Source organism: Trichoderma breve, chromosome 6 (genome assembly GCF_028502605.1).
Source record: "Trichoderma breve strain T069 chromosome 6, whole genome shotgun sequence".
Classification (NCBI taxonomy): domain Eukaryota; kingdom Fungi; phylum Ascomycota; class Sordariomycetes; order Hypocreales; family Hypocreaceae; genus Trichoderma; species Trichoderma breve.
The window spans coordinates 3204680-3232468 of NC_079237.1; the positions used below are offsets into that span (position 1 = coordinate 3204680).

The following is a 27789-nucleotide window of genomic DNA, read 5'->3' on the forward strand; positions in this document are numbered from 1 at the left end:
AATACCTTATTAACCCTTATTAACATTCGATCCAGAGGGAGTGCCCTCACATGTAAGCCCCCCTTTCACCTCATCAACTCCATGTACAATTGGCAGTATCAGTGCCCTTCTAGGCATGATATAATAGAAAGATACCTCACGTATGTGATCAATCATGTGTTGCGTGTTGGTTGAACAGATTGAGTAAAATTCCTGACCAATTTCTTACCATACTCTGCTTACACCACCGCCACAGAGGTCGAACGCTTATTCCCCTGTCAGCACTAAGAAACAATACGTTGGTATAGAGGCCCAGAAGGAATGATAGAATACGAGAGTGACACTTGGTCGGAACAGACGGATGCTGGTTCGAAGGTATAAAGACAAGCTGAATCCCTAAACAGTTGCTATACCAATAAACGACACTTACACATCAACGCCCCTCCAATAACACCGAATTGGCTACAATGACCTGGAAACCTCTCGCCAAAACAATCCACCATGTCCACTATGAGACAGACAATACCTTCTATACCTTTTCTAAAGAACACAAGCCATCCCTCACAGTCGACTCAGGTGCTGAAGTGAGCTTTGACAATACCCATGCTGGATTCGTGAACCTCACCAGAGACTCAACCACAGCCGATGCTGTTGCATTGGATATACAATCCCCAAAAGATTTGGAGAAGCTCATAGGGCAACTCTATGTGAATGGCCCAGTATATGTGAATGGCGCTGAACCCGGCGACATTCTCAAAGTTGAAATCCTCGAATTGCAGACTGGTAGTTGGGGATGGACTGCTGTCATACCCGGAATGGGTCTGTTGCAAGACGAAATACCCGGACCGCACATCATGACCTTTGATCTTCCCGAAAGCCAAGACTACGCGGTATTCAAACCTGGCATTCACATCCCATGCCAACCATTCTACGGCACCATGGGCGTGGCCCCAGCTGAAGGCGAGCAGTTTGCTCTGTATCCGCGCAACGACATCGGCGGAAACTTTGACTGTCGCTATCTGGGTCAAGGTTCAACATTGTTTCTCCCGGTCAACGTTCCTGGAGCCTTATTCTCCGTTGGGGATGCGCATTTCTGCCAAGGAGACGGCGAAATTTGCTGCACTGCGTTGGAGACGACTATGCGATCACGAATGCGATTGAGTGTTATCAAGGGCAAAGGGAAGTTGGCTGGTCCTCACTATGAGACAGATCCTGAGAGGGTGAAACAGATGGTGAGCGTTGCTAGCAAGGGAGAACATGGCGCACTCATAACAGGTACCGATCGCGACACGGTTGTCAAGCAGGCTGTGAGGGAAATGATGAGGTGGCTGGAAGAAGAAAAGGGACTGACGCAGGTGGAGGGTTACATGCTGTTTAGTATTGTTGGTAATCTCAAGATGATGCATGAGATTGGGCTTGGCGTTTATACCGTGTCTGCAAGCATTCCGCTAGGGATTTTTGTCGACTAATTTTGGTGGATGTAGGAATTGAAGGTAATGGAAATATCAGCCTATTAACTGTGTATCATTGAAGTAGCTAAGTAAGACAGTGTCTATTCCTCTATGAGTTGCAAAGAGCGATAATGTCCTCCGGTACATACACCTGGAGAATGTCAATCAACTGGTTCAGCGGGATCCAGTCGAGGCTGCCGTGAATGCTCTGCAGTGTGTGGCCAGAGTAAAGAACGCGAGCATAGTAAGCCTTCTTCGACTTTTCTGTCGTCTCCCAAACCTCGATGGCGACGTTGGAGCCCATGGCAGGCCATCTCAGCTGGTTGATTCCCAGAGCACCCAAAACGGGACCAATATCACCGTCGTGGATGAAAGTGTGTGCGTAGACATACTTTTGCTTCTTGCCCAAGACGGCCTCGAGGCGGTTGACAATCTCGCCGATGAAGAGACCCTCGGTGGCCTGGATATACTTGACGGCCTGAGGGTTGTTGCGCCAGTAGTAGTTCCACTCCCAGTCGCCAGCACGGAAGACTTCCTCGGCCTGGATCTTGGACACGCACTTGGAAGAGTCGGTGAAGCTGCAAGGAAGCTCGTATCCGTTGCAAAGGCGGGCCTGGAAGTTGTCGGAGAAGTGATCAAAGGTGCTCTGCCACGCACTGCTAGTAGCGCCGAGAATGCTTCCCAGAGACTGCCTGAGGTCAGCCGTCACGCTGAGATGCTGGTTCCATTCGGTGGTGGACTGAATGGACGACAGAATGGAGTTTCTGGCATTGCATCCATAGCCGTTGTTGACGGTGTCGGGGCCGGGCTGCTGGTGAAGAGGCACAGCGCCAGAGTAGTGAGGCCAGAGACCGCGCAGGACGCCTCCAGCGCTCTGCTGGGTGAGAGCTGAGGAGCTGGATCGTAGCCAGACTTTGTCGTTGGGACTGGATGGGATTAGGCCAAGCTTCCCGCCATACAGAGCCCAGAGGTCCTTGCCGTGCTGGATACCATCAAGAAAGCCGCCAGTGGTCAGCTGAGGGAAGAAGCAGGTCGAGTTAATGTACGGCAGAGCATCCACGAACGGGTTGCTCGGGTCCGTGTAGACGTCGGCAAAGACCTGAGCACCAGAGGTGCCGCGCACTTCGCCTCCATACAAGAAGGCTTCAAAGCTGGAGCAGTCAAATGGTTGGTTCTATCACGAGGCAGTTGTGTGTTAGCAGACCGATATCGCTGCGGTTCAACCACAATACAGTACAGGCTCTTACCTCTCCACCTGGGGCCAGGTTGTACATGGTGCGCCTCTGGTGTCGCTGGAGATACTCGAGATACACCAGCTTGGCGTGACGGTCATTGGGCAGCTCATACTCATTCACACGGGGATGAGGCATGGAGCAGTAGTCGTAGACGCCAAACGGAGAGCCCTGAGAGGCCCTGTTGGCGGGAGCGCTGTAGATGCCTCCATTGGTCCCCAGCGCGCTGTTGCTGATGTACGACGTGTCATTGAGCCCAGAGGGATAGAAAGTGTCGACAGGCGACAGATGCGATCCGGCAACAACGAAGCCCTGGGCCAAGACGCCCACTGCCATGGCGCGAGTCAGCATGATGGTGGTGGATTGAATGGATAGACAGTGAGTGAAGCCTAGGTTTCAATGTTACCTTGGAGGACTTCCTGGGGCACGTCAGAAGATATAACTCCGATGGCCTGCAACGGCACCGCGACCACGTGTCTGTGCTTGAGCTTCATCTCATGCAGGAACACGCCCGAACCAGCACGGGTAAATTGATGGTGACGATATGGGAATGGATGAATGTTTTCAGCTGCAGCCACCTATTCTCGAAGCACGTTAGCTGGAATGCTTCTAGGCGTTTATTGATGAAATTAGCAGCTTCGTCAGCACCTAATTCTGCTTCGAAATCGCCAGTCTCCTCGCCGATTCTTGACAAAAATCCCCCTCGACTGCTGTATGTGTTCGGTATTTCGGAAGCGCCAACGATCTGCGAGCCACTTGTTGGAGTTGATGGTCGCACGTGCCAGCCGCTGGCCTGCAGTAGATGGAGCGCTCACATTATCCGGCGGTCTAGGTTGAGCACCTCGACGGTGTCAAATCCGGTTAACATCCGATTGATGAAGGACTCTAGACAATGTAAATGACTTCATATTACTTTTTGTTCTTGTAAAATAATTATTTATACTTGAAAATCGGATGTTGTGGAGCCTCTAGAGCTGCGATATCGCTGACCGTCTATTACAGCTTGCCACTAGCACCAACTTATGTGTGTACCCGGCGTCTACAAGTTTATTCTTAGCATAACAGCTTCACCCTTGTTGTAACACAAATTTACTCGCATCAATTGAATATTACTGTCTGTCGTCCATCATCAATTACAAGCTAGCACAAACTATTAACTGCCTAGAGTGGATGAATCAAGCCTGTGACGCATTAACGGCCAGATTCCGCAACGCCAGCCAACATCTTGCCTGGAATGACCTGTCAGGAACATCAACACATCTAACTAAGGAATGACTTATTATATACTTAACAATATCTAGTAGTCCTACATTTTGTTCGTATTTTTATTTATAATACCTGCATCCGTAAAATTACTGTTTATGATTGTAAGCTACTAATACATCTTGAAGAGACCCTCACGTCTCATATCTAAGTGATGAAATATCCAACAATTAAGAATTCTGCATACACAAGTTATTGGCTCATTTATTTCGTTGTATAAATACAAAGTTGGCCAATACTGGGCAATATTGTCTCCATACTTAATTGAAACATTATGAGAAGTGCCATTATCAACTCAACCTCATCCATCAGTGTTTATGCTTGTCATGACCACACTCACCTTTACCTCAATTCCCATATATAGCACTAATACAGTTAGGCCATAGATTATCATGTTTAATTCTATACTGTTATAGGGTGCTACTACAATATCTGCTCCAGACGGGAAAACATTGCCAGCCACGTTAGGGTAACAGTTCAGATCGCGAGTGTACTATAATATGCCCTTCCCCCCTTCCGAGGTAGGCTATGTAAATAACAGCCATCTCCACATACGCAATCCAACGTCTAAAGTTATTTTTATGAAGAAAAGGGCATCAATTCGGACACTATCCAACGGCTCGGCCCTGATTACTGTCTCGCCAACGGCTCATACTCCGTATCTAGCCTTCCTCTCGCTGTCTTTGCTGCTCACCGTTTTTAGATTCTGGTTTCGGAAGAGCGGCTGACCCAAGTCCCGGGGTGAGAAAGAATTTGCTATCGCAACTGAGACACTTACCGATCGCCGAAACATAAGACATGTTATTTTCCAGCTTCGTGGGGGCTGGAGTGATGCGATTCGAGAGAATAGACTTTTTCCCCCTTGAGGACTGGAGGTGACATCGTGCACTCGGCATTATAAATTTGTTTGACAATACGAAGACTTACGCTGCTAAGCGACGTTCTCTCTCCTTTCTCTGTTAGCCAGCGCAATTGATCTTTTGAACTTGCGATCTCGTTAGCTCTGTGCATACAATGCCCCTCATACTCCAAAGACAAAAAAACATCCCGTGGCAACAGATGTTCTCCTAGAATAGAGTTTGTTTCTTTCTCAAACTGAACCAAAGGCAAAACAATGTGTCAGCCCTCCCTGAAATCCCGTTATTAGCTCAGAAACTCTGTAGCCCTTGTTAACCCCTTCGGTAAGCGAGAGCTAGAGCTATAAATCTGCAAGGGTGCAACACGGCTTGCATTTCGGATCGCATCCTATACGTCGATCCTATCTATTCGCGAGGGATTGGGTCCGAACTGAGGATAATCAGGGATGAAAAATGTGTTCAAATGATCATCCACTGCTTAGCCGCATCATGTCTCTCGCGCTCAGGGCAATGACGGAGAGCTGATTGAGTGAGTTACGAGCGGAGCACGGAATACAGAATCCTATTGTGGAGTCGACGTTGCTAATCAGAGTCAACCAACGTACAATATTGGGGGCAAACGGTAAAGCTTCGTTGAGATCTTTCTTGAAGCTATTTTTAAACTTGGCATCGCTGCGTAGACTGCCGTCTTGTCCTTCGGACTTATCATTGACTTACTCATACCCTTGGCGGCCGTTTCTCAGACCAAGACTGATTCGACTTCCGCCCCCTAATGTTTTAGCTTGCACTAATCAGCGGTACATCTGCTCCGAATGACCCTTTGAGTCAGGTCCCTGATCTCCGATGCCGATTTTTTGTTATCTGCTGGCGCCTTTGAACCACAATGGACATCACGAGAGCTAAAGAAATCCACTCGTTCAGAGCTAAAGCGATCTAAATGGGGCCAAATGCTACCAACCCCGTTGATGCTATCCCCGGGATCGTAATTGGAATAATCTCATACGACAGTTCAGGCGAGGCTGAGGACGATCGATCCACATTTTAAATAGGATAATTCTCTTTGTAGATGTGCGAAGATCAAAAAGAGCTACGGCCAATCATTACCGCTGCTTATTGGCTACATCCTGAGAATTACAACCCAGTCCATCACCATGGGTTGAGCAATTCCCAGGGTCTGGTATACACTTTCATATTACATTAAGACCTCCTTATTCATCACATTGGTCCAGCCTTCTTCTCGTGTCTCTCTCGAATTCCAAATCATCAGCACGCATATGATAGATGCCGCCTTAGACAAAACGGCTGAGGGGCCAACCACGGCCCGCAGAATGACAAATTCAGGATCCCGAATCTCTGGGTGGGCCACTTAGATCGGTAAAAGGCGAATCAGCCCAACTGCAGAGGAGAAGGAAAGACAATCTCAGACTCCGCGAAACAACGGCATTGACTACTTGTATACAGGCGCCTGGACCGCGCAGACCGCGCTACTGCACCTACACCCTTGAGACTTGAGCCTGTGGAGACGTGCTCCGTAGAGAAAAGTAAATTGCGTCCTTCATACGAGATGTCTTAGACTGAGGGCCGACTTTGCCGCGAGCTGCAAAGAGGCGGAGAGACATGGGATCCTCTGACACTAGTAATAGTGGTGTTTTGCTTTCGATATTATTGTTGAGTTCTAATTGAAGCTTAAAGAGGACGATCGCCCTCTCGAAACTGGATTCATTTATTCTCAAACAGATCGTCACTAATACCGTTGACTTCGGTCTCGTACTATATCTATATTTATAATTGCCACAATGCTTTTGTGCAATGTTTTTTCGTTTGCGGTTTTTGCTACGGCTGCATATGCCAGCGTCCAAGTTCAGCAGTGGATGCCGCCTGGACCAGATGATTCGCGAGGGCCGTGCCCAATGCTGAATACTTTGGCAAACCATGGCTATCTGTAAGGCTCTCTATTACTTGATGCAAGGATGATCCAATGACTAACTGACTGTCCTAAAGTCCTCATAGTGGCCGCCATATTTCGCCTTCACAGATAGAAAACGCCTTCACAAACTTCCTCAATATCGAAGCAGGATTTGCAGCCGCTGCCAAGGACTTTGCCAAAGCATGGGGTAATGAGACTTTCGACCTTGATGACCTCAACACACCAGACATACTGCAGCACATTGCATCCCTCACTCGAGATGATTACACGTCTCGTAATCCTCATTTGAAGCCAAACTTCCTCCGAATTGAGCGCCTCATGTCTGATAGCCCTACATCATTCATTAACATTGATTCTATTGCCAAAACCCGACTACGTGTGGAATCAGAGTCAATACCAAACGCGCTTTCCAAAAACCAGATGAATGCGGCTCTGTTTGAAGCCGCAATGGTCCTTGTCATGATGTCAGACCACAGCCCTGATGCTGAGTCTAACCCTCCTCTATCGGCGTATCAGGGCCCTAAAGATCGCATTCGAGCATGGTTTGAGCAGGAAAGATTTCCTACGGAATTTGGATGGCAGCCATCAGCAAGGACTATCAAGTTGGCTGACCTGAATCCTGCAATTGACGGTATTATTAAGTCTATGCAGAGACAGGATAACAGCGGGCGTGTTGCGCAAAAGTTTTCTGAAGATTAAAATGTTATTGGTGATCTATTAGCAGGCTATGAATGGCGTCATTTTGGTTCTGTGTACATGATATAATGGTAGTTTCATTTAATAACTGCATTCTTATCTAACACTTTGAATCATATTTATGCTCTAGTATTCTCAGTACTCGCAAGAAACAAGCGCTCAAAAGTTTCCGTAGTCTATCTTTCTATGCTTTCCATGGGCTTACACTGTATGCTGCCCTCCATCTATTCAACAACTCCCGGTCAAAACTGACAAGAACCTCAAGATCGCCGTTGGGAAGTCTGGGAAACACAACCGGATACCGCTTAGTCTTGAAAGTCGGCAGTCTTACAACTTCACAGTGTCCTAGTTCAGTGCCCCAATCGAGCTCATAAACACCTTCATCGGCCCAAGAGACAATGGAGACGCTTGCGGGCTGCTCGCAGAGTTTGAGTCCTGTGACGTCCTCTTGAGCAGATAGATGATTGACAATGGTATTCATCTTGTTTTCATCAATAGCATTGACGCTTTGGCGAACGGCAGCTGCAACATTTGCGATTGCTGATATAGAATATGTCTCTCCACTTGATCTTCCTATATCCATGAGATCGACTTTCTTAGCGGTCACCAGCGACACTCCAAAAGCGGCCCCAAGGTAGTTCTTTGGTAAAGGTGGGTTGTAACGACTGCGACAGTTGACTGCAATACGCATAAAGCAGACATCGTTGGCAGTATCTTTATCATCATCTGAAGATTCAGAAAAAATAGCAGAGCCCCAAAGGAGAGCAGTTAATATGTCGCTAGTTGATACCCAAGAGGTCCCATCGGGCAAGTGCTTGCTAATTTCGGCCTTGAGACTTGTTAAAGATTCTGCAGAGTATCTGAAAAAAGTTGTTTCAATCTCCACGGGCTTTGACGGCTGGCTGGACGGGCTACTGTCTTCTTTGTGAAGGAGAAGCGGCGCATCAGCTGGAGCATGACGAGAGCTGTTGACAATTGCTGTGCGGTCCAGCCACAGTTGGCTAAATTGAATATCTTCAGAAGACCCAGTCCTACAATGCGACGCCCATATTTTCAACAGCGAGCCAAAAGCGGTAATATCGGCTGTTGAGTGGTTCAGACTGACACTGAGCAAACAACCTCCCTTCACCAGAGATAAGACGGCGCGAAAGACCGGACTGGGCGACGTATTCGCGGGATTGAGGTCAGCAAAAAATAGATCCAGTCCATCAAATAGCGAAGGTCGAAAACCTCCCGCCTTCAGGTCGTTATAATCGACCGCCGTGGCGAGATCGTTGACACGAAATAAATCGCCTAATGAGTCACACGGTGGACTCAACGCAACGGAACCTTTAGGATGGGTCCTGGCCACTATCCTAGAGGCGAGATATGGAACATCTGCCAAAGTACTTGCGAGGCCATCTCGGAGGACTTCGTATATTCGAGGATTTGTAGACGGAAAGCAGAGGATTTGGCTAATGAATGACCGCGGCATCACCCACTCGAGTGGAGATAGCTGGCTTAGCTCTTGCGGTGATAGTGTTTCCGCCATGGTTTGCTGGAGCTGGCGTAAGGAGGAATGCCAAGAGGCTTGTTATCTGAGATGTGTTATAAGAGGGATTAAAACGATTTAGAATGTCGACGCTATGCGAAGGATTATACTAGAGGTCCTTGTCAGCGATCGGCAGTTGTGTTAGTTGTAAAGCGCTCACGCCATCTGCCGAAAGCTACGGGCATTGCACCTTTGGCTTGCATGTAAGCACAACTCGATATAAGTAAAATTGTAAGAGTATAACTCTTAAATCTAATTCGCTAGTCTAAATAAATCACTGTGTCATTACTCCATAAATATCCCCGTATAGAGCACAGTTGCAAGAGTTTTCATCCTGCGTTCCGCAATAGCCGCTATCAGGCAGCGGCCATTAGGCAATACGCGAAGGCCGAGCAAAAGACCGCCGAGCCAAATGTCTAGTCACCGCGAAACTCGTTTTAGTAAGCGGCGGTTACCCTTTTGTAAGTCATTCATCCAATGATATTAAAGCTCCTGTTGGTAGCCTTCGGGTTCTGGTATATATTTACTGGGCAGCGCCTTCAGAAAATTGCTCTGAACCGACGCTCTTTTCTCTCTTCATTCAATTAGACAATCACCATGGCTGCTGCCAAGTCTATCGCTGTTGTCATCAGCAGTACTCGCCCTCAGCGCATTAACCCCTTCGTTGCTGGTTATGTCGCTTCTGTCATTAACTCTATTCCCCAGACTACTGCAAAGGTTGAATTACTCGATTTGGCAACACTCAATCTTCCTCTCTTCAACGAGCCTCTAGTTCCAGGCGAGGTTCCGGCTGATGATCCCACGCCTCATTATCATTACGAATATACCCGCGCCTGGTCAGCTCTTGTTCGTAAATATGATGGATTCATCTTTGTTACGCCACAATACAACTGGTCTATCCCCGCGAGCTTGAAGAATGCTTTGGACTACGTATTTCATGAGTGGAATGGGAAGCCTGCTGCGATTGTGACATATGGATTCAGAGGCGGTGTTAAAGCTGAACCCCATCTACGCGAAATCCTGAACGGACTGCGAATGGTTACCGTTGAACCGACCTTAGCACTCAAAATCGTTAAAGGGGGGCCAGGAGAGAGGGAAAAGCTGATGGAAGAGACTTGGAAGGAAGATGGAGCGGACGAAAAGATAGCAACATTATTTGATAGTTTGTTAAGTCATTTTGAAGCAAAAAATTAAAATAGGGGTATGGTATTAGATAATGGAAGTATGTACTGATGCCTTAGGTAGTCATTATCCGTAACAATTTATGCCTTCTTCTCCTTAGCCTAACCAGAGCCTAAATGAAGAAAAACTAAACTTTAGTCAACGAAAATATTGCATAGTACCTTACATTACCACATAGCTCGAGAATGAACTCCGTAGCAAAAGCAAATGGCTATGCATGCGTATTCTCCTAGATACTATTTGACATGGATCTTTATTTAAGTAACCAATCAGCCAAATCCAGTCATGTAGATTCTACGATGGAGATACATTTGTGCATGTGATTGCGGCATACATGCTAGTGCTTTCACAATTGGTGCAGTTCTTGAGATTCTCAACGCCGCTGAATGTCATCAAGCGATCCTACCCACTCAGTGGCCTTATCTTCAGTCCATCCTAAGTAGCTCTATCATAGTTCAATGCTACCAAGCTCACTATATGTAGCTGTATATCCTTTACGAGATATTTCACATGACGACATGTAAATTATCACCCTTGCTTATATGTCAAGTCAAGAAAGTATCCTGCATTACCTCAGTGAGCGTCACTTTCACATCCTAAACAGGAGGCTAATAACAAAAGACAAAGAGAGAAAGAAAGAAAGAAAAGAGCAATAAGGTCAGCCACGCGAGCTACCTTCCCCGTAACTCCAGCTGGCCTCTTCTATTAGGATCTATGAACGTCTATTTTCTTATGATGTTCATATATTGATAAGAACAGATATATGCTAGTATGGTCCTTCGAGACTAGTGGTAGCTTTTCTCTCGTTCAACGATACTCCGTGTTGATGGCAGCACACCTCTAAAAGCGTCACAAAATGCCGGGACAAATAATAAAAAGTATGTAAATTAGGCAGACTCTCCTTCACTACATAACCACACAATCGCTTTCCTTTTTCTTCTTCCTATCCGCAGCTTCAGCTTCCTTTTTTACCAATTCTGCCTTCATGTCCCCTATTTGAGCTTCAAACTCATTCTGTTGTCTGGCTAGATCCAGCTGGATCCTGAGCTCCATCAACTGTTTTTGAGCTTCCATCTCTTTCTTGTGTGCTTCATCGCGCAATCGTTGTAGCTCCTCGTTCCGTTGGGTCTGTAGTTGCTTCACGTCGACACGCAAGCGCTCACTATCCTGGGCGGCAAGCCGAATTTTCTTCTCTAGGTCGACACGAACTTGAATAAAATCTTCTCTGGCACGCGCGTCACGCTTATTAAACTCCTGCTCCATTTCCTTGCGAAGCTTTTTTAGATCTTTTTTGTGCTTCTTTCGTAGGGCCGCCAGATCTGCTTGCACTTCCTGGCCTGCACTTGTCTCGTCTAGCGTCTTGCCGCTGGCCATCTCTTGCTGGATATCCAGGGTGATGCGCCGCCTTTGAGCGAAAATGTGCTCCATTACGGCTAATGCCGATACGGTACCCTTGTCCAGTCGGAGGACCTTGCTTCCCCTACTCACCATACCGGCCCAGTATTCTGGCTTTGTCGAGAGGTCATGCTCGCGTCTCTCACCCTCCTCTCGCGACACCAACCCCCACATCGTTATTACAAGCACGACACAAGACAGGCCCTCATCACCACAGAGTTTCTTGAAGATGCTCAGGTTCTTCAAAGCCGTTCCGCCCATACGGTTGTCTGTAATACGGTGAAGGTAGACGATACCAGCCAGCCGAATCTGGGCTTGGTATGAACGGTTCAGCCAGTCAGCCACTTGACGAAGAATTTCCGTGTCGGATCTGTGGGTATCATCAAAGCCAGGGGTATCAATTAAGTAAAACTTCTTATCGCCAATAGTAGCGGCGTGGATACCGATATCAAAAGTGCCTAGGTAATAATAGAGTAGAGGAAGTTAGCCACAAAAATCAACTCGTATTCTGCCTTTGGCTGATAACATACACGACTGGAGTTCATGTCCGATTTTGGCGTCCGACGCAAAGTAAGAAATAAAGGTACTCTTTCCAGCGCCCGTAATCCCCATCACCGCGATAACAGTATCATCAGGTCTTGGGATTTAAAACCAGTTAGTCTTTTCCTCATGTAGACTGCTATATGGCATGAAGCATGATACACACGTAAGTTTCGGCAGTTCCAACTCTGCATTATCCGATTCCACAGATATAGTAGGGCTACTAACTCGGCTAAAGTCCATTGATTTATGGTAGACTGTCATGCTGCTTGGAAAGGGCCGAGATTTTGTAAATACATAAGGTGCCGCAGGTCGAGGAACCATGCCAGATTATTTGGGCCGTTTTTTTAAAGCAGGAGTCCAGCAATGTTTGGCTTGCAGGTGGCAATCGTTTTAAACTCTCTGGTTTTAGCCGCAGTATGCCTTGATGGCGCCTCAAAATCTCCGGTGAGTAATTGTACACGTCTATTCGAATTGTTGGCCAACTACGAGTGCGGCTGACTTAGCTTCTTGGCCACGCAGATAGGAACTGGACGTGAGTTGGGCAGTTATGGGCACCAATTAATTCATAGGTGTAGTATCTACTTTGTACGTGTACAGAATTGAGGCTCAATGCTACTCTGTAGGCGCCATACATACCTACCTAAATATAGGTAAGTAGGCAAATGATATCATTTGCCCTAGGTGCCTAATCAAGCAATTGGTAGGTACTGTGTAAATGAGAGAGCCTGATGGAGGCCGTATTAGATTGAACGGGAAGATAAGCTGTTTCTAAAATATAATAAGAAAAGTATGTCTTTTTGTTCATTACTATACAAGAATGTTTGTTTGGCGATCTCCTCCCATGTTTCCTTTCTACCTACTCGTCATCACATGTACAACTACATTAGGTATCCAAATTCGCATATTTATAAGAGTTTGTTACGACCTCAAACCTGGAAACCATTCCCTGCGGGTTCGGAGCAATGTATGTTGAGATTTTGAGCTCAGGTTCGTCCAATGGCTAACTAGCAATGCCCTACACTGCCCTCCATTAGCTACGCGGAGGCATTTGCTGCCCAAACATATCACATTTCCTGCTGTGGTTAAGCTTGTGTGATTGAAGGATGAGATGGGGCCATTACTCGGGTTCTGCAAGTTGAACGCAGTCCGACCCAAGTTATTCTCACATGAGGCAAGCCTACGCACGTCGCTCCGCACCGTAGCCTCTTATCGTCACCGAAAAAAATATGGGTGTGAGCTGGTGACGTGGTCTGCTTCCTGCCTACCATTTTTTGGGTAGTCTATTTCGAATGAGCTCTCAGCCAGCACGTTTCTGCATGCCTAACGCCTTATTTCTTGCTCTCCCTCGATTAACAAAAGAGCTTCATATGTGCTAGATGGAGTTCTCAAGTGCATTTATCTATCAGCTTGATAGTTGAAAAATGGATAACTAAAATCTGTTCAAGTTTCAGCACTAAATACAAAGCCTTAGCTTTCTTATAACATTGATATCACAATGACTGCGATGAAGTCTCACCCACCGGGGAACCATGGTGTAGTGGACTCCAGCGCAAGACCAATGGACCTGAAGCCGAATGAACAACCCAGAGACAGCCCAGGGTCCAGGTTTGTCCGATTCACTTGAACCAGAATAATTCACCATGCTGAGCAATAGCCTATAGTGAAGATAGCGTTGCAATCGTTGTTATGGGGGGTACAGGTGCCGGGAAAAGTACTTTCGTCTCCTTGCTTACGGATCAAGAAGTTAAAATCGGACACGATCTGAAATCGTGTAAGATTTATCCGTCTGCTACATGACTCTCTGATACTCACCAAGATATAGGTACCACTGAAGTCGGCGTTTATAGCTTCCGTTATAATAACCGACAGACTGTCCACATAATCGATACGCCTGGCTTCGATGATACGAATCGCCCCGATTCGGAAATATTGCAAGAAATAGCACTCTTTCTCGCAGCTCTATACGCCAATAATGTACGATTGGCTGGGCTTATTTATCTTCATCGTATTACAGACACGCGAGTCTCTGGATCCAGCCTGAAAAATATGAATATTTTCCAGAAGCTCTGCGGCGAGAAAGCGTTTCCCTATGTTGTACTTGCCACCACCATGTGGGGTGCACTGGATGCCATTGAAAACGGAGATGAAACTGGGCGGCAACGCTGCAGTCAGCTTCAGCGCCCAGAGTTTTGGGGCGATATGCTCCAGAAAGGGAGTATCATGAGGAAGCATGACGGCTCGAAGGACTCAGCCTACTCTATCGTCTCCGAACTTGTTGAAAGGAAAGCCCATGTGGTCTTGGAGATACAAACAGAGATGAAGGACCGAAATCTCACTCTAGACGAGACCGGGGCCGGCCTTTATTTGCAGAAGAACTTCCGCGAAGCCCGCGAGAGATATGAAAAGGATCTTGCAGAGTTTCAAGAGAGCATTGAGCAGGCGCTTGCTGAGAAAGACGCAGAGGCGGTTGATTTCATCACGAAAGAAAGGGAAGCAGCCGAGTCTCGAATGGCCAAGCTCCAGAATGACAACACTCGGCTGCATCTTTCTCTAGGCCAGCTTGCCGCACAAGTAGCGGCACGCTTCCACTCAAGATTGCCTAATGTCGAGCCTTCGTCAGCAACAGTTCCGGACCCGTCGCTTGGGCCCCGCGTGAAAGACTTGGAGAGACGGTTTAGTCACTTTGAGCAGCGCCAAAGCACCAGTCGTGATCCTCAGAACTCGAGAACAAATGCTGCTCAGCAGCCCGCCGCAGTAAAAGACGTGCAAGAGCGCTCGAGAACGAAAAAGAGGAGCGCTTCGCAAAATAAACAAAGGGCTCCCCAGGAACATCACGCACATTCCACAGAGGAGACATGGAACGGGTGGAATATACTGACTCTACTGGAGTATCTTTGGAAGGACGTTTTTGGTTTTGGCGAAGATAGAGATGACCATTCCAGGCGTCGCCAGCATGCAAGATAGAACTTTCTCTCAGAGATAATAGGTCACTTTGAACGCTTAGTTTACTTTCGCTGATTTTTTTTTTTTTTATATTTAATCGTCGCTCATTCCTATTCCTGGTTTGAACAGTATATGTAATCCCAAGCTTATACATACATATAATGTTCTTCGCAGAGAACTCTATTCTGATGCCTTCTACGCAATGACACAACTATCCTCACTGCCAGGATTCATATACTTACGCTGAAATTATCGGGGTGTCTCCCAACGTACATGTACATAGAGTTACATGCATGTAGGAAGGGTGCCCAAACTTGGCCTCTTGTTGGATCAATTTGTTGCATGCGTGTGCACATGTGCGCTTTCATTACTGCGGGTATGAGTATTACAAATACTACTAAAATACGTGGCCATAATGTATAGGTCATAGGTATTGATGCCCAGTCATTTTGATATTGTCATGAATTGTCATGACCAATACATGTGTAGCCTAGCCGGTCTTATTGCACGTCGGCTCGCGGCTCGTGACAGGGACAAGGTGATAGGAGTATGCATGCATCTAGTTGCATACTAGTAATCTACATGCAGTTCTCGGATTCTATTACCATGAATAAATCAGGTCACCTTGTTGAAATTTGCAGATAGGCTGTATATAATTGAAGCTTTAGACACGGCCATGCTCTGCAAATACCTGCGGATGCGGCTCAAGCAAGCGACATATCGATGATGCAACCACGCATTGAGCATATGCACTTGGCAAAACTTGGTCATTTACTTTCGTCACTAATGCGTTGTCTTCCACCTGCAGGATTTCGGTGAGATAACAGAGCACGTGGACTCAAATTTCTATTGTTCTCTCAGCCGCACGTAACGAAGACGTGGAATTACTATCCTCCCCCCGAAGCTGCCAATGTTGCTTCATTTGGTTGAGAACTTTTGCACTCTATTGCATCTTTCACCCGACTAGGGCAATCCTGAAAATTCTTGAGATCGATGACGGTACGGATTGACGTCTAGTACTGCCCAGCATAGCCGCAGCCATTTCTGTAGATGTCTCTGGTAGTGACATGTTGTAATTACAATAACGTTAATAGCTCAACCAAAGAGGTGAATTCTCATCCTTGCTGGTGCGTCAGGCCAAGGGAGCATCTGTACTGCCTTAATGGGTATAACTGTCAGAACTTAAATTGTGGGCTAGTCAAACACGTTTCCAGAATAGCTGTTTCCAGCTCTCCGTTATCATGACTACCTAGTTCCTCCGAGTGTCCACTTGGCCCACGGAGTCGCCGGCCGAGTGGTCCCTCAGGTAGGTACTCGTACGAGTTGTTTACGTTGGAAACACCCTGATGGATCCAGATAGGTCTAATCTTATCATATCACGCATATGGCAAGTGGTATAGACAGAAAATATTTCATCGTCCACTATTTCATGAAGCCGATTATATACAGAATAAGCATATGGAGCTATAAACATCATTCCGCTCAAGTCAGAAGCGTATGCATATACAAATCCTCCAACAAATATACAACGAAAAACCTCTCCGTCAAGCGCATCCCTTCATAACAACCCATCCCTCAATCGATGAATCGCTTACTGGCGGGTCCAGAAAGCAACATCAGACCAAGTGATGCTCATGGGACCAACGCCGCTGTCAGTGGTGTAAGCACCAAACTTGTCATAGAAGCTTCCGCCAGGAGCATTGTCGTCACGGAAAGCCAATTGGCCGTTGACATAGACGCGGTAGCTGTGGATGTCGGCGTTGTGGACAGTGTTGATGGTGACGCTCGAGCCGACGTTGGCAACGCCAGTAGCCAGAGTAGCACCGCCCTCGACGCTGTACAGGCGGCCGCCGTTGTCGACGGCCAGGATGAAGTAGGGGCCGGTGTTTCCGTTAAAGGTCTGCTTGATGGCGATACGGCTGCCTCCCAGAGAGTTGATCTTGAAGGTGCCGGCGAACTGGTGGACGCCGGTGGTGTAGTCGTCGTTGTAGCGACGCTCGGCGCGGAGGTGGCCGTTGGAGCAGCCGGAGCCGCTGGTGCTTCCGTTGGGGTTCGCGGGGATGGAAAAGGTGCTGCCGCTGACGCTGCCTCCGGCACAGGTCTGGGTCGAGAAGCCTGGGTTGGCGGGAACCCAGTTGCCGCTCTCGAGGGGAGTGGCAGCAAAGACGGCGGTGGCAGCCGAGAGAGTGGCGAGGACGGACTTGACGAGCATCTTGACGGTGGTATGGAGTTGAATTGGTGAAAGGCTTTGTCAATTGATCAAGACTTGAAGTTGCCTGTGAGAGAGAGCAGGAAGCAAGACATGATCAGCTGTCGATCCGGGCCGTCTTATATACAAGTTGTTTGCATCAATGGGTCGACGTCAGTCAGTGTGCCCATAATACTAGCTGTATGTACGAGTACGCAAGACAGCAGCATGGATGTCCTGATTAATCCCATTCCATCGAACCAGCGGAGCTGATGGAATATTCCACCTATTACAACGGCGAGGCTTCTAGTACCGTCGTTTGAGCATGACCAGTTGGGAAGGTCTTTAAGCTGAGCCCCTGACGAGGCTAGCGTCGTTTGGCTTGGTATAGTGCCGTCAAGCCGTCTATTTTCGCACAGCCTTTGGAGAAATGTCGCTGTCTGTTCGATAGTTCTGCTTTGGGACACGAGTAGCTTGGCAGGGCGGAGCCTTGGTGATTGGTGGAAGAAACAGCAAAGACTATACACATATTACTTACCTGCTCTATAGGGAGGAGGCACGTCGACCATTATTGCCCGTTGATAAACGCCGGTGAGAACCTAAAGTTTTGGCGTTGCGGTGGGACTACGGAGGAGTTGCAGCTATTTTTGACGAGTTTTGGGTCTCTTCACGGCCCCGCCAGCATGGACTGCGAAGGAAATTACCAAGTAGGGAGAAGCTCAAAGCTCACCTGGGTATCAAAATAGAGTATGGAGCAAGTACCCAAGTATGGAGTGTGTTGTGTGTTGTGTGTGTAATTGTATGTAAGACCAGCTAATGCCCGCCTAATCCCGGTAGTGAGCGTGAATTACAAAGCTATTGGCTGTGGAAATACGCAAAGTCGTTTTTCGGAGTTGACGGTGCGATACTCGTATAATACGAGACAGAAGGATTGATGCATCCGTCAGCCCTTTTTCGGATTGAGTTGCCGGTTTGAATAACCGTCCTGAGCCATTTTCAACTGTCCTATTGCACGACTTTGCCGATTGGAATTATGCCGGACTTTTTCACCGTGTCGGTCAATGGCAGTAGAGCTCGTACGAGGTCATCGGTAAATTTACCTTGAATAGTTTACAAATTAGGCAATGGCTGCGTGTGGCTGCATTCAATCGCTCGGCTGACTACATGTGCACAGCGTGTAATACAGCAATGATGATGTGGCAGTGAATGCCATAAATGGCAGAGATTTACGTGATAGTTCGTCATGCATTAAGGTTCAGACATCAACAGGTCAATTCAGATCATAAAAGCTTTCCATCTATCAGTATCAGTATCGAATCATTGAGAAGCAAAAGAGCTGCACAGGCAGCGCCGTGAATCTGCGTCAAACACCCAATCCGGCAACTCAAAGCGCATCTCCTTGTTCACATCCTACGTTAAACCGCTTCCTGCCTAAAATCCCTATTGTACAACGTCTGTGAATAAAATCCACCAGTCAGAAATGCTTATACCATCATGTTCTCATCCAGCACAGTCGTTCGGGCAAAGCAAAGACAAACAGCTCCTTTACAGATCAACTCGTCATCTCAGTCTCCAACCCATAAAGGCAAAAACCAGCACAACTTCATCGCCGGTTACGGTCTTGAGTTTCCCCGAGAGTCTGGAACAGTGAGCTTATTTGCTCTTGGTAAGCCGCTCTCATCCGGTCCATTTTCTCCTTCATGCGTTCCAGCTCATCTTCCAATTCGCGATTCCTCTTTCTCAAGTTCTCTTCCCTCCACGATGGTGGCGTCATGAGGGCAATGTCTTGAACCGGCCGCTTCGTAGGGGTGATGAATTGAGTAGGTCGGGCATATGTAGAGTCGGTAGCTGGCGGACTGATAGGAGTAAACAAGCTCCGGGTCCAAATTTCGGGAGTCGACGGAGGTACCGCTATTTCAGCTGGCTTCTGCTTCTGGGGAGTCTGGATCCTCGTGTTCTCCTGGTCTCTAGCACTGGAGCTGCCCATCGATCTCTTCCAATTTCCATACTCCACTGTTTTGCAATGCGCAACTGACTTGGTATGCTTCGTGTGGTTTCCCTTGTTGAGAAAAGAGTGCTGAAACTTGGGGCACTCCGGTTCGTCGCACTCAAGACTGATTTGCGCAAACTTGAGTCGGATTTCCGATGTTGGAGACGTCGGGTCGGATGATGGACGTGGGTAAAGATGCTGGTCCGTCGCAATATGCCTATAGAAACTCTGACTAGTCCTCAGTTTCTCTCCGTATTTGGGACAGCCCTCGACAGTGCACCGGAACTCTCTAGCAGCTTCTTGCTCAGCCATGATGTCAACAATGGACTTGCCAGATTCTCGAAGAAACTCGGAGTATTTGATGGCGTTGACATGATTGTGGGATTCTTTGTGTCGAGTAAATTCGCTTTCAGTGTAGAACACTCGCTGGTACCGGCGACAGGATGGCTCTGTGCACCTTTCACCCTCTTCTTCCGACAAACACTCCTCCGTTGTTTCTCCCTCCATTAGATTGGCAACCTCAGCATAGTTAATCTTCTTCACGGAAACTGGGCTGCTGAGAGGCTCTTCGGGGAATAAATGCTCATGACCTGGAGTGTTTAGGGCGTGGATCACAAACTCGGATTGACTGGCAAACAAGGTGCCTTTCAAATCGCATTTGTCTTCGAGGCAGATCCAATTAAAGTGTCCGCTGGCCTTGAAGTGCCTCTTCAAAGCCGGTCTCGCAGCAAAAGTTGAGTCGCACTCGGAACAGAAGTATGGAGGGTTATGCCAATCATCCTCATGGATGCGACATTCCTCTACCGTTTCAAACGTGAAGCCATCGCAGCCCGAATGCGGACAAGCAAATTGTTGATCACCTTCCCCTTCCAAGGTGGGCTTATCCACGACATAGCCTGTCGGCGGAAGCTCCACGCGAAGGTCTATTGGTTCGTTGTTGAGGATCTCCATGGGTATCGACAGGGAGCGACGAAAGACTCGAGATGGATGAGAGCCGGAGAGTTGCGTTGGTGCCAAAAGCAATCGGGTCGCTGCTTGAAGTGGCAGTGGTTGGAGTAAAAGATGCGCATCATGTTGAATGACTCTTGAAGTTATTCTGGTAGTTGTTGAAGTGAAGAGAGAGCGGAGTGCAGAGGTGAGTTAAAGGTGAAGTGAGGATGGGGTGAATCTCGCAGCCTTGGTGGCTCACATTTCAGGCTCACATTTTCCTCGCTCTTTGGCATCAAAGCACGTGCTCTGTGCTAAGATAAATAAGCCAACTGATATTATACAAGTTCTTTCGCACCTCGTGGTTTACGACAATTGAAAAATGCCGTAACTAAAGATGATGCGAAAGCTTGCGTTCAGTCGATATGTGTACAGCATTTGTGAATTCTTTGTGCTAGGAATTCGTTTTCACAACTACCCGGTACCCATAATGAACAAATCACACTGAATACGAACCTGAAATTCACACCCTAGAAACCCCATGGTCTCGTCTATCCCAATGCCTCTCCCGTTTCCTTGGCCAAGCTGCTCACAAACTCCGACGAATACAGACTGTCCAAAAACTCCAGAATCCCATCCACTTTTTCCCCATCCTCACTAATGGTAATCATAAAGATGTACTCGTTATTATACGCCCCAATATCCGACTCTCCCGTACTCTTCAAGTGCATAGTGACTCTCCTCGCCTCAACATCCACAATCCACGGCGATGTGTCCACAGAGTGTAGACGAAAGTTGCGGATGACGGGAATGGTGCGCTCAAGAAATTCTCCGAATTCAGCCCTGGTTTTGGCTGGTCGATTCCCAGGGAGAACGCGGTGCGTGCATGAGGGACTTTGTATGGAGAGGACGCCGGAGACGGTCCATTGGTTGTAGGCCGCGATGAAGGCGTTTGCCGTGTCGATGAGCTGGGATCGACTGGGAGCCATTTTGGTGAATTAAACTGGGTATCGCAGAGCGCTGCTGTTATTCGATACAAATTTGTACTGTAATGTGTAATGATCCCATGGTGAAGCAATGCGATTCTAGCATCTTTTTATAGTCTCTCTCAACTCTGTCCATCATCAAAACACAACAAGCATCTCCAGTCCCGGAAGCATCTCCAGCTTACAAACGCTGCAACTGCTTCTTCCACTCCATTTCCACCTCTCTCCCCCATCCGTCAACTGTACTACCGCCTTTCGGTCATCTCTTCAAACATAATTGGCTGCAATTGCCGTCTTATCCCCACCAAAACCGTCCGCCTCCCGCCTCATTTCCACCGTTAGCTCCGCTGGTTTGCCGCAGTCATCTTAAGCCCGGGTTGCATCTCCGTCTCTTCCAAGTCATCAACTCGCATCAACAGCTGCTTCTTCTATTCTTGACTTCCTTATACGTCATGGTCGCTCAAAAGAGACAAAAGTCATGCGCTTCCTGTATTGCTGCCAAGCGAAAGTGTGACAAAGCTCGGCCATTCTGTCGACGCTGTGAGGACAAGGGCTTGGACTGCCGATATGCCGTCTCGATCCGACGCGCCATTGCCAAATCAAGCCCATCAGATGAACCAAGTGAGATTCCAGGCAAGTAGTGTAAATCCATGTCTTATTATGAACCAGCCTATCATGAGATTTTTAGTGTTCTATTGTCTAACATCAAGTTCCTAAACGTGATTGTTGTATCCAGGCCACGTTTACTTCTTCAACACCCATGTCTCCAGTCTATCCGCCTCTGCCTCCTCAAAGCTATGGTTCATGACCCCTGAGACGTGGAACATTGAAAAGGCCAACCCCAGAGCTCCCCAAATACCCATACCCGTTTTCAGAACCTTTGTCCAGCGGCTGCAGGACTGGCTCGTTCAATGGATCCATGATGGCCAATGCCCTTTTATACACCGCCAACTCTACGCCGATGGCTTCTTTCCATCTTGTATGCAGGACGCATTCTCGTCCATCAGCATCCAGCAATCATGTAATAGCAGCAACCAGGACTTGACTGCTCGCATTATCCAGGACCGAGCAAACTCGCTCATCAAGAACAACTGGATCGAAGTGGGGAGCAGCAATCTCATGTCAATGGCCGTGCCTGTACTCGACACTTCTCAGCATCTAGCTCGCGTCCAGGCATTACTCATATACCAAATCCTCCGCCTCTTCGACAAGGGCGTATGGCAGCAGACTCGCGCCGAAGAATCCATGCCAACGTTGCTGTCATGGTGCCAGCAGATGTGGGATTCGGCAACCTTGGACAGCATCACAACCTCTCAAACCACACCAGACTTTATTGTGAATGAAAACAACCAACAGAGCGATTTCAACAGCAGTAATTCCACACCTCGGCTCTGGAGACTATGGATTTTGTCCGAGAGCATCCGCCGGACGTGGCTCGTCGTCATGGCCACCATCTCGGCCTACCGCACAATGAAGGACGGCTGGTGTGAATGTGCCGGCGGTATTCCCTTTACCGCGCGTCGATCCCTATGGCTCGCATCGACTTCGTCTCAGTGGGCGACCATCTGCCGGACCGAAGACCCCTTGTTTCTGCCATACTTGGGCAGCCGTGCAACACTGGAATCGTGTGATCCAAACGAAATGGACGAGTTTGGATTCAGCTTCTTTTCACTGGTCTGGGGACCGGAGTGGGTGGAGTGCTGGAGGGAGGGTCATGGAGTGAGGCCATTGGCTGCCTGACACGTCCGTCTCTACATGAGCAACTCGGTATAAACAGTGCCCAGATAAGATAGACACTCGTGATTTCATGCTTCATACCTCATAATGAAATATTCAGCAGGCTTCTACACTGCTTACTGGCTCTTCAGCGTCGTTGCCTGGCATCCTACACGCAGCGTAGACGTCATTTTGCTGCAAATACCGGTATACAGGTACGGTACCGAAAATATTGAGCCAATAAGCGCTGCATAGCCTCATCCTTTAATATATTTCTTAGGCAGGGAATCGAGCCTCGTCATTTGTCTGTAAGGCACGATTTTGGTCACTGATTGTACCTAACATCAGGCAGCCGCGTTGGATCCCATTTCATACCTCGATCCCTCTTACATCCAACACCGCGCCACCATACTATACACTCGATATTGATTAATCACGGGCTCAAACATGTCTCAAGCCACCTCTTTCACATATGAAAACTCGACACCTGTGGAAAAGAAGAGAAACTGGAGGGCGATGATCTTCTCGTCCTTGATTGGTGGGGTGGTTGTAGTCTTGTCTTTCTTCGCCCTCTCGGCTCTCACGCCACCAGGGGAAGTCTGCTTCATAGCCGTCACAACAGTCTGGGGAATCTCCACGAGAGTAGCTGGAAACATCCTCGGCTCAGAAAGATTGACTTACATTCTTCGCCAAGACCTAATCCAACAGTCCTACAGAAAAACCATCGACAAGTACATTGGGTCTGCGCTGGAGAATGCTGTCACCAGCATCCGTACACAGGAGCCCTCGGAGTTTCAGAAAACAAGGTTTTACTTCGACGTGGACTACAAACTTCGCTTTACTATTCGAGAGAAGCGTCGCTTGTTCTTTGACCTCTCTTACAAAGTCATTACTCCATCTGGGAAATCGCCCCGACCATTGCAACAGGGTGTTTCAGCGCCCGACTTGCCTAACTACGACCCTCAAAGCACTCAGACTGTAATGACTGAGGCGAAGAGCCTTGTTGAGGGTATCCGTCATGGTGCTCAAGAAGGTGCGCTCCTCGGCCTTGCAAGCGGAGCCTTAGCCAGTCTATTGTGTCTTGTCTTTGGAAAGATTGGTGTCTTCCTAGGCATAATAGGCGCCACGATTCTCCTAGCACAGAGAAATCATTCAGCGATTCCGTTAGCGACACCAGATAAAACCGCACTCACTGAGGAATTTGGCAGAGAAGCATGGGAGCAAGTGATGCGCTTGATGCGCTGTGCTGATGATAATACTGTTAGATTAGAGCTCGACATGGAGGTCTGGTCTACAGCAGTCGAAACTGAGGATGCGCACCCGAAAATTGGAGCTTCATCGATTATCTTACATTATAACCAGATCGTTCCGCTGGTCACCAAAGAAGGAGAACAAGACGGAAAATCTGTCACACAGAATAATAAGGATGGGAGCAGGAGCGAAAATGAAAAGGGGTGGTGATCAATGAATTATTCTATAAAAATATCATTACTAGCTATAACCCAATTATCCTACATTAGTTAGATTGCCTATAAATGAGACATATTACGACTATTTCTACACATATCCATCTTATATAACCCGCATCGCGCAGGCGTTGCCTTACCATACATATGATTCAATAAGGCCTCACAAGTTAGCAAGATTTCAAGGTTTATCTAGATCCATATATATTACTAGCAATGCCTGAGCAAGTATCACAGCAGCTCACAAGCTCTTCAGATCCAATGATCAGCCGTATCGGGAGCTTTTTTAGTCAATACAACAGATGTCGTGAGGCATGCATCGCAGTTATTCAGCAATGTTGGTTAACGGTCAATTTTGCCAGATTATGGATATATACCTATCTCATTTACTGGCCGCAGCTAATAACTACCAATAATAACGTGCTCTATTTCCCTCCTATCCATGTCAGATTGGATTGTTCTTACCTCAGTCTCCATGTTCTTGGATTCGGTGATGAGATTTGGAGCGCGACGTTGATGATCCTGGCTCGATTGGCAGGGGTATCAGTGATGGATCTGTCCCATATTATTAAATCTACCGGGTTTGCAGAGGCTTCTGAGGCTTGATATGGAACATTCTTGCTTACCGGAGAGCTTGCCTCGATTAGTAGCCATTCTATTCTATGATACCTTTCCGTTCTCTGTATCTGACCATCAACTAGCCTCATAACGAAACCTAGTACTCGGGCACTATTTTCGATTACTATTGTAGCGTAACTTCACGTTTAATTATATACTACATATCTTACACTAGAAGCCGAATTCATGTGTCTGGGTTTCGTTATAATGAAAATTTTCTTTGCACGGACCAGTTTTGCGGTATATTGTGTCAACCTCTGTTGAATAAGAAAGGTTTTCCGTGAGCGAAAAGCTTCATATTGAAAGAGACCATTGCCATCAACCATTGCCATCCACCCATTGCACCAAACATTTGCAAGTACTGCGTCCAATTCGTCGCAAAATTAACAGATCCAGGCATCTTCCGGATGCTAAAGAACGAAATTGCCAGCGATACCAGGCGAGAAGCGCAGTAAAGAAACACCGTCATGTACAAAATAGGTACCCTGATTGACTCCGTGGGGCAGCCGTCTGGGCCATGCGTTGATCCGAGCTGCATCGTCGATTTTCTTTGTCTGTTGGCCGTTCACAGCATTGACAGGACGGCGGAAATTTTGAGCAAATTGTTTGTCCTCGTGTAGCTCGAATAGTTCCAATCGTGACCCTTCAAAACGGCCCTTCAAGTCGAGAAAGTCTCGAAAATCTAGTATGAGCTCATTGTATCCCATCTCACTTGCCAGCAAAATGCCTGAATATTTTTTTTGGATCTGCCATTGTCAATGGCATCCTCTAATTGTTTGATCGCATTCCTAGTCTGGGACATATTGGAAGCGTGCCAGGCGAATTCTTGCATGAGCCTTGGGCAGCTTCTTGCAAAAGCTCAGGATCCCCAGAGGCCTTCGTGAACTGAGCAAAAGGGATCGCAAGTCGGCCAGCGACCGGACTCGCCGCGAAAACCCAGTAGCTATTCGCCAAAGCAAGTTTTCCATCTCAGTAGGAAACTCAAAATGCCAGGCAATGGCATGTATGGCGCCGGAAAAGGCCAGAAGCCAGTGCCAGCACATACACTGCAGGGTGGGCGTCATTGTTGCCCTTGTAAATCGGTATGTTATCATTCGGGATTCTGGGTGCCTTCTGGCACTTTGAGCCGTCCGTTTTCTTGGACACAGTTTGTTTATTTAGCACGATTGCCCAAAATCCATCAGAAGTCTTGTCAGATTGCAGCACAAAGAACCAAGCGGCAGCTCCTTGAGTGTCATCTGCTTCCGTTTTTGGTACGTCGTGAGAAGCTGGCCTATCATCTTTGAGCTCAATGGCCCGTTCAAATTTTTAAGGCTTGTGAAAGTAAGCGCAGTATATCAGCGCGCCGCAAATAGCAAAGAATAGTGTGATTGTCTCAAGCTGCGAAAAAATGTACACCTTGAATATGCCGTGTAATGATGGGAAGGATGAGTTGTAATATTTGAAGAGCGGCAAAGAGTTTGGCTAACCAATTCTGTTTGCTTTTGTCTTCGATGTCTTCGATGTCTTCATTTGTGATCTCTGGGTGTACGTACGAAGAGTCCTTTGTCAGCTGCTGAGCGGTTACTAGAAGCCGTTTCTTTCTTACGACATACAAAAAACCGCCCATATTCGCAAAGTAGCAGTGAGCCAAAGTCCAATTTTCTTTCTTCGAGTGACGCTTGACAGCTTGTCTCTCCAGATCTCTGTCCCTTCCACTGCCGGCGACAACAGGGTAGCCGTGACAATGGTGGATTCCGAAACCACCAAGGCCACTCGACAGGTCTTTGTTTCTCACTCATCAATCGAAGGGCTTTCCACGCCATGTGGACCTCGAATACGGCGCGAATCAAGATCATCTCAGGGAACAACACAGTTATTACCATCCACTCCATCTTCCTCTTGGTTTTCTCCCACTGCCTATCGTCCGTAGCTGGGATATTGAGATGTTGGATGCTCCATATGCAGGCTAATATAGTTGACAAGCAGGTACTGACAATGTGCCAACTGCTTTGATAACAACCCCCAGATTGCCAGCCAACTGCCTCATTGCTTGAAATTGGAGCTACAGGACATGCGGCTATTGTTAAGCTGCTGGTGGAAATGGGAGGTGAGTGTTAAGGGAGAATAGCGGGACGTTGGCCAAAACTGACGCATGATGGGATTACTGCACGGGTATAGCATAACATTGAGATATAAAGCATATTGCTCTCCTTATGATCTTTAATTCTGCGAGTTTGGCCTATGGCTATGCTTTGGGTGTCTGACATATAAAACTGTGTTTTCTCTGAGTTTATTAACTTGTTGATCACAAGTCGAAGAGCTAGGATATTTCATGCTTTTCATCCAAAATCGTTACATACGCCAATATGCATGATTAGAGTCACCAGGAGAATTAAGTCAGAAATACGAAACAGAATTAGAATTGCTAGGCTATAAGAAAAGAGTAGTTACAAGGGGGCAAGGTCCCCATACAGTAGAAACCGGAGTCAGTGTCCAGATCTCGTTATAATGAAAGTCTTTCCGCACGGACCAGTTCTGTGGCGTAATGTGGCTATTGAAGCATGGCCAACAATCAACTACTTACATGTACATTTGCAAACTGCTGTATCCAGAAACAGATATAAACATGAAGCCGCCCCGCCCTCTCGGAACATGCCGGTTGGCTGTCAATTCTCGTTGCCGATGTTGGCTGACTTTCTTCTGGTCTATCTTCATGTGTTTGCCCTCTCACTCGCAGAAGATTAGCTTGATGGCCTTTTATTCTCCCTTGTTGAACTTGCTAACTGCACAGTGGCTTTTCAGTACTACATTTTCGTAATCGCCACTGCCAAAAAAAGACATTTTTTCTCGACGCCGCTCTCGTTAGGATAAAGCCACCATCAACTTGGTTCCGCTGTTTAGTGGAGGGCTGATCACA

At 47.4% G+C, this 27789-nt stretch overlaps 12 protein-coding genes across 12 annotated transcripts; 6 read left to right on the forward strand and 6 right to left on the reverse strand.

The window, feature by feature from the left end:
* Positions 1–446: 446 nt before the first annotated feature.
* Positions 447–1448, forward strand: T069G_09878 (acetamidase/Formamidase family domain-containing protein; the record flags this gene model as incomplete). The annotated part of the gene is made up of 1 exon (XM_056177088.1): positions 447–1448. One exon carries the CDS (start codon positions 447–449, stop codon positions 1446–1448), a length of 1002 nt encoding a protein of 333 aa, XP_056025566.1.
* Positions 1449–1539: 91 nt separating this feature from the next.
* T069G_09879 (uncharacterized protein) lies at positions 1540–3013 on the reverse strand (the record flags this gene model as incomplete). Its single annotated transcript, XM_056177089.1, has 2 exons — positions 1540–2604; positions 2678–3013. The coding sequence occupies 2 exons, from the start codon at positions 3011–3013 to the stop codon at positions 1540–1542; spliced, it is 1401 nt and encodes a 466-aa protein (XP_056025567.1).
* A 3565-nt stretch (positions 3014–6578) lies between these two features.
* Positions 6579–7408, forward strand: T069G_09880 (peroxidase, family 2 domain-containing protein; the record flags this gene model as incomplete). The annotated part of the gene is made up of 2 exons (XM_056177090.1): positions 6579–6724; positions 6784–7408. 2 exons carry the CDS (start codon positions 6579–6581, stop codon positions 7406–7408), a joined length of 771 nt encoding a protein of 256 aa, XP_056025568.1.
* A 181-nt stretch (positions 7409–7589) lies between these two features.
* Positions 7590–8936, reverse strand: T069G_09881 (transferase family domain-containing protein; the record flags this gene model as incomplete). The annotated part of the gene is made up of 1 exon (XM_056177091.1): positions 7590–8936. One exon carries the CDS (start codon positions 8934–8936, stop codon positions 7590–7592), a length of 1347 nt encoding a protein of 448 aa, XP_056025569.1.
* Positions 8937–9533: 597 nt separating this feature from the next.
* On the forward strand, positions 9534–10130 carry T069G_09882 (NADPH-dependent FMN reductase domain-containing protein; the record flags this gene model as incomplete). The annotated part of the gene is made up of 1 exon (XM_056177092.1): positions 9534–10130. One exon carries the CDS (start codon positions 9534–9536, stop codon positions 10128–10130), a length of 597 nt encoding a protein of 198 aa, XP_056025570.1.
* Positions 10131–11024: 894 nt separating this feature from the next.
* Positions 11025–12317, reverse strand: T069G_09883 (50S ribosome-binding GTPase domain-containing protein; the record flags this gene model as incomplete). Its single annotated transcript, XM_056177093.1, has 3 exons — positions 11025–11971; positions 12044–12150; positions 12220–12317. 3 exons carry the CDS (start codon positions 12315–12317, stop codon positions 11025–11027), a joined length of 1152 nt encoding a protein of 383 aa, XP_056025571.1.
* Positions 12318–13551: 1234 nt separating this feature from the next.
* T069G_09884 (50S ribosome-binding GTPase domain-containing protein) lies at positions 13552–15020 on the forward strand (the record flags this gene model as incomplete). Its single annotated transcript, XM_056177094.1, has 3 exons — positions 13552–13661; positions 13718–13827; positions 13879–15020. 3 exons carry the CDS (start codon positions 13552–13554, stop codon positions 15018–15020), a joined length of 1362 nt encoding a protein of 453 aa, XP_056025572.1.
* A 1570-nt stretch (positions 15021–16590) lies between these two features.
* T069G_09885 (uncharacterized protein) lies at positions 16591–17211 on the reverse strand (the record flags this gene model as incomplete). The annotated part of the gene is made up of 1 exon (XM_056177095.1): positions 16591–17211. The coding sequence occupies one exon, from the start codon at positions 17209–17211 to the stop codon at positions 16591–16593; it is 621 nt and encodes a 206-aa protein (XP_056025573.1).
* A 1579-nt stretch (positions 17212–18790) lies between these two features.
* T069G_09886 (uncharacterized protein) lies at positions 18791–20128 on the reverse strand (the record flags this gene model as incomplete). The annotated part of the gene is made up of 1 exon (XM_056177096.1): positions 18791–20128. One exon carries the CDS (start codon positions 20126–20128, stop codon positions 18791–18793), a length of 1338 nt encoding a protein of 445 aa, XP_056025574.1.
* A 527-nt stretch (positions 20129–20655) lies between these two features.
* Positions 20656–21093, reverse strand: T069G_09887 (uncharacterized protein; the record flags this gene model as incomplete). Its single annotated transcript, XM_056177097.1, has 1 exon — positions 20656–21093. One exon carries the CDS (start codon positions 21091–21093, stop codon positions 20656–20658), a length of 438 nt encoding a protein of 145 aa, XP_056025575.1.
* Positions 21094–21542: 449 nt separating this feature from the next.
* T069G_09888 (fungal zn(2)-Cys(6) binuclear cluster domain-containing protein) lies at positions 21543–22830 on the forward strand (the record flags this gene model as incomplete). The annotated part of the gene is made up of 3 exons (XM_056177098.1): positions 21543–21711; positions 21827–22191; positions 22246–22830. 3 exons carry the CDS (start codon positions 21543–21545, stop codon positions 22828–22830), a joined length of 1119 nt encoding a protein of 372 aa, XP_056025576.1.
* Positions 22831–23253: 423 nt separating this feature from the next.
* Positions 23254–24267, forward strand: T069G_09889 (uncharacterized protein; the record flags this gene model as incomplete). Its single annotated transcript, XM_056177099.1, has 1 exon — positions 23254–24267. The coding sequence occupies one exon, from the start codon at positions 23254–23256 to the stop codon at positions 24265–24267; it is 1014 nt and encodes a 337-aa protein (XP_056025577.1).
* Between the last annotated feature and the right edge of the window lie 3522 nt (positions 24268–27789).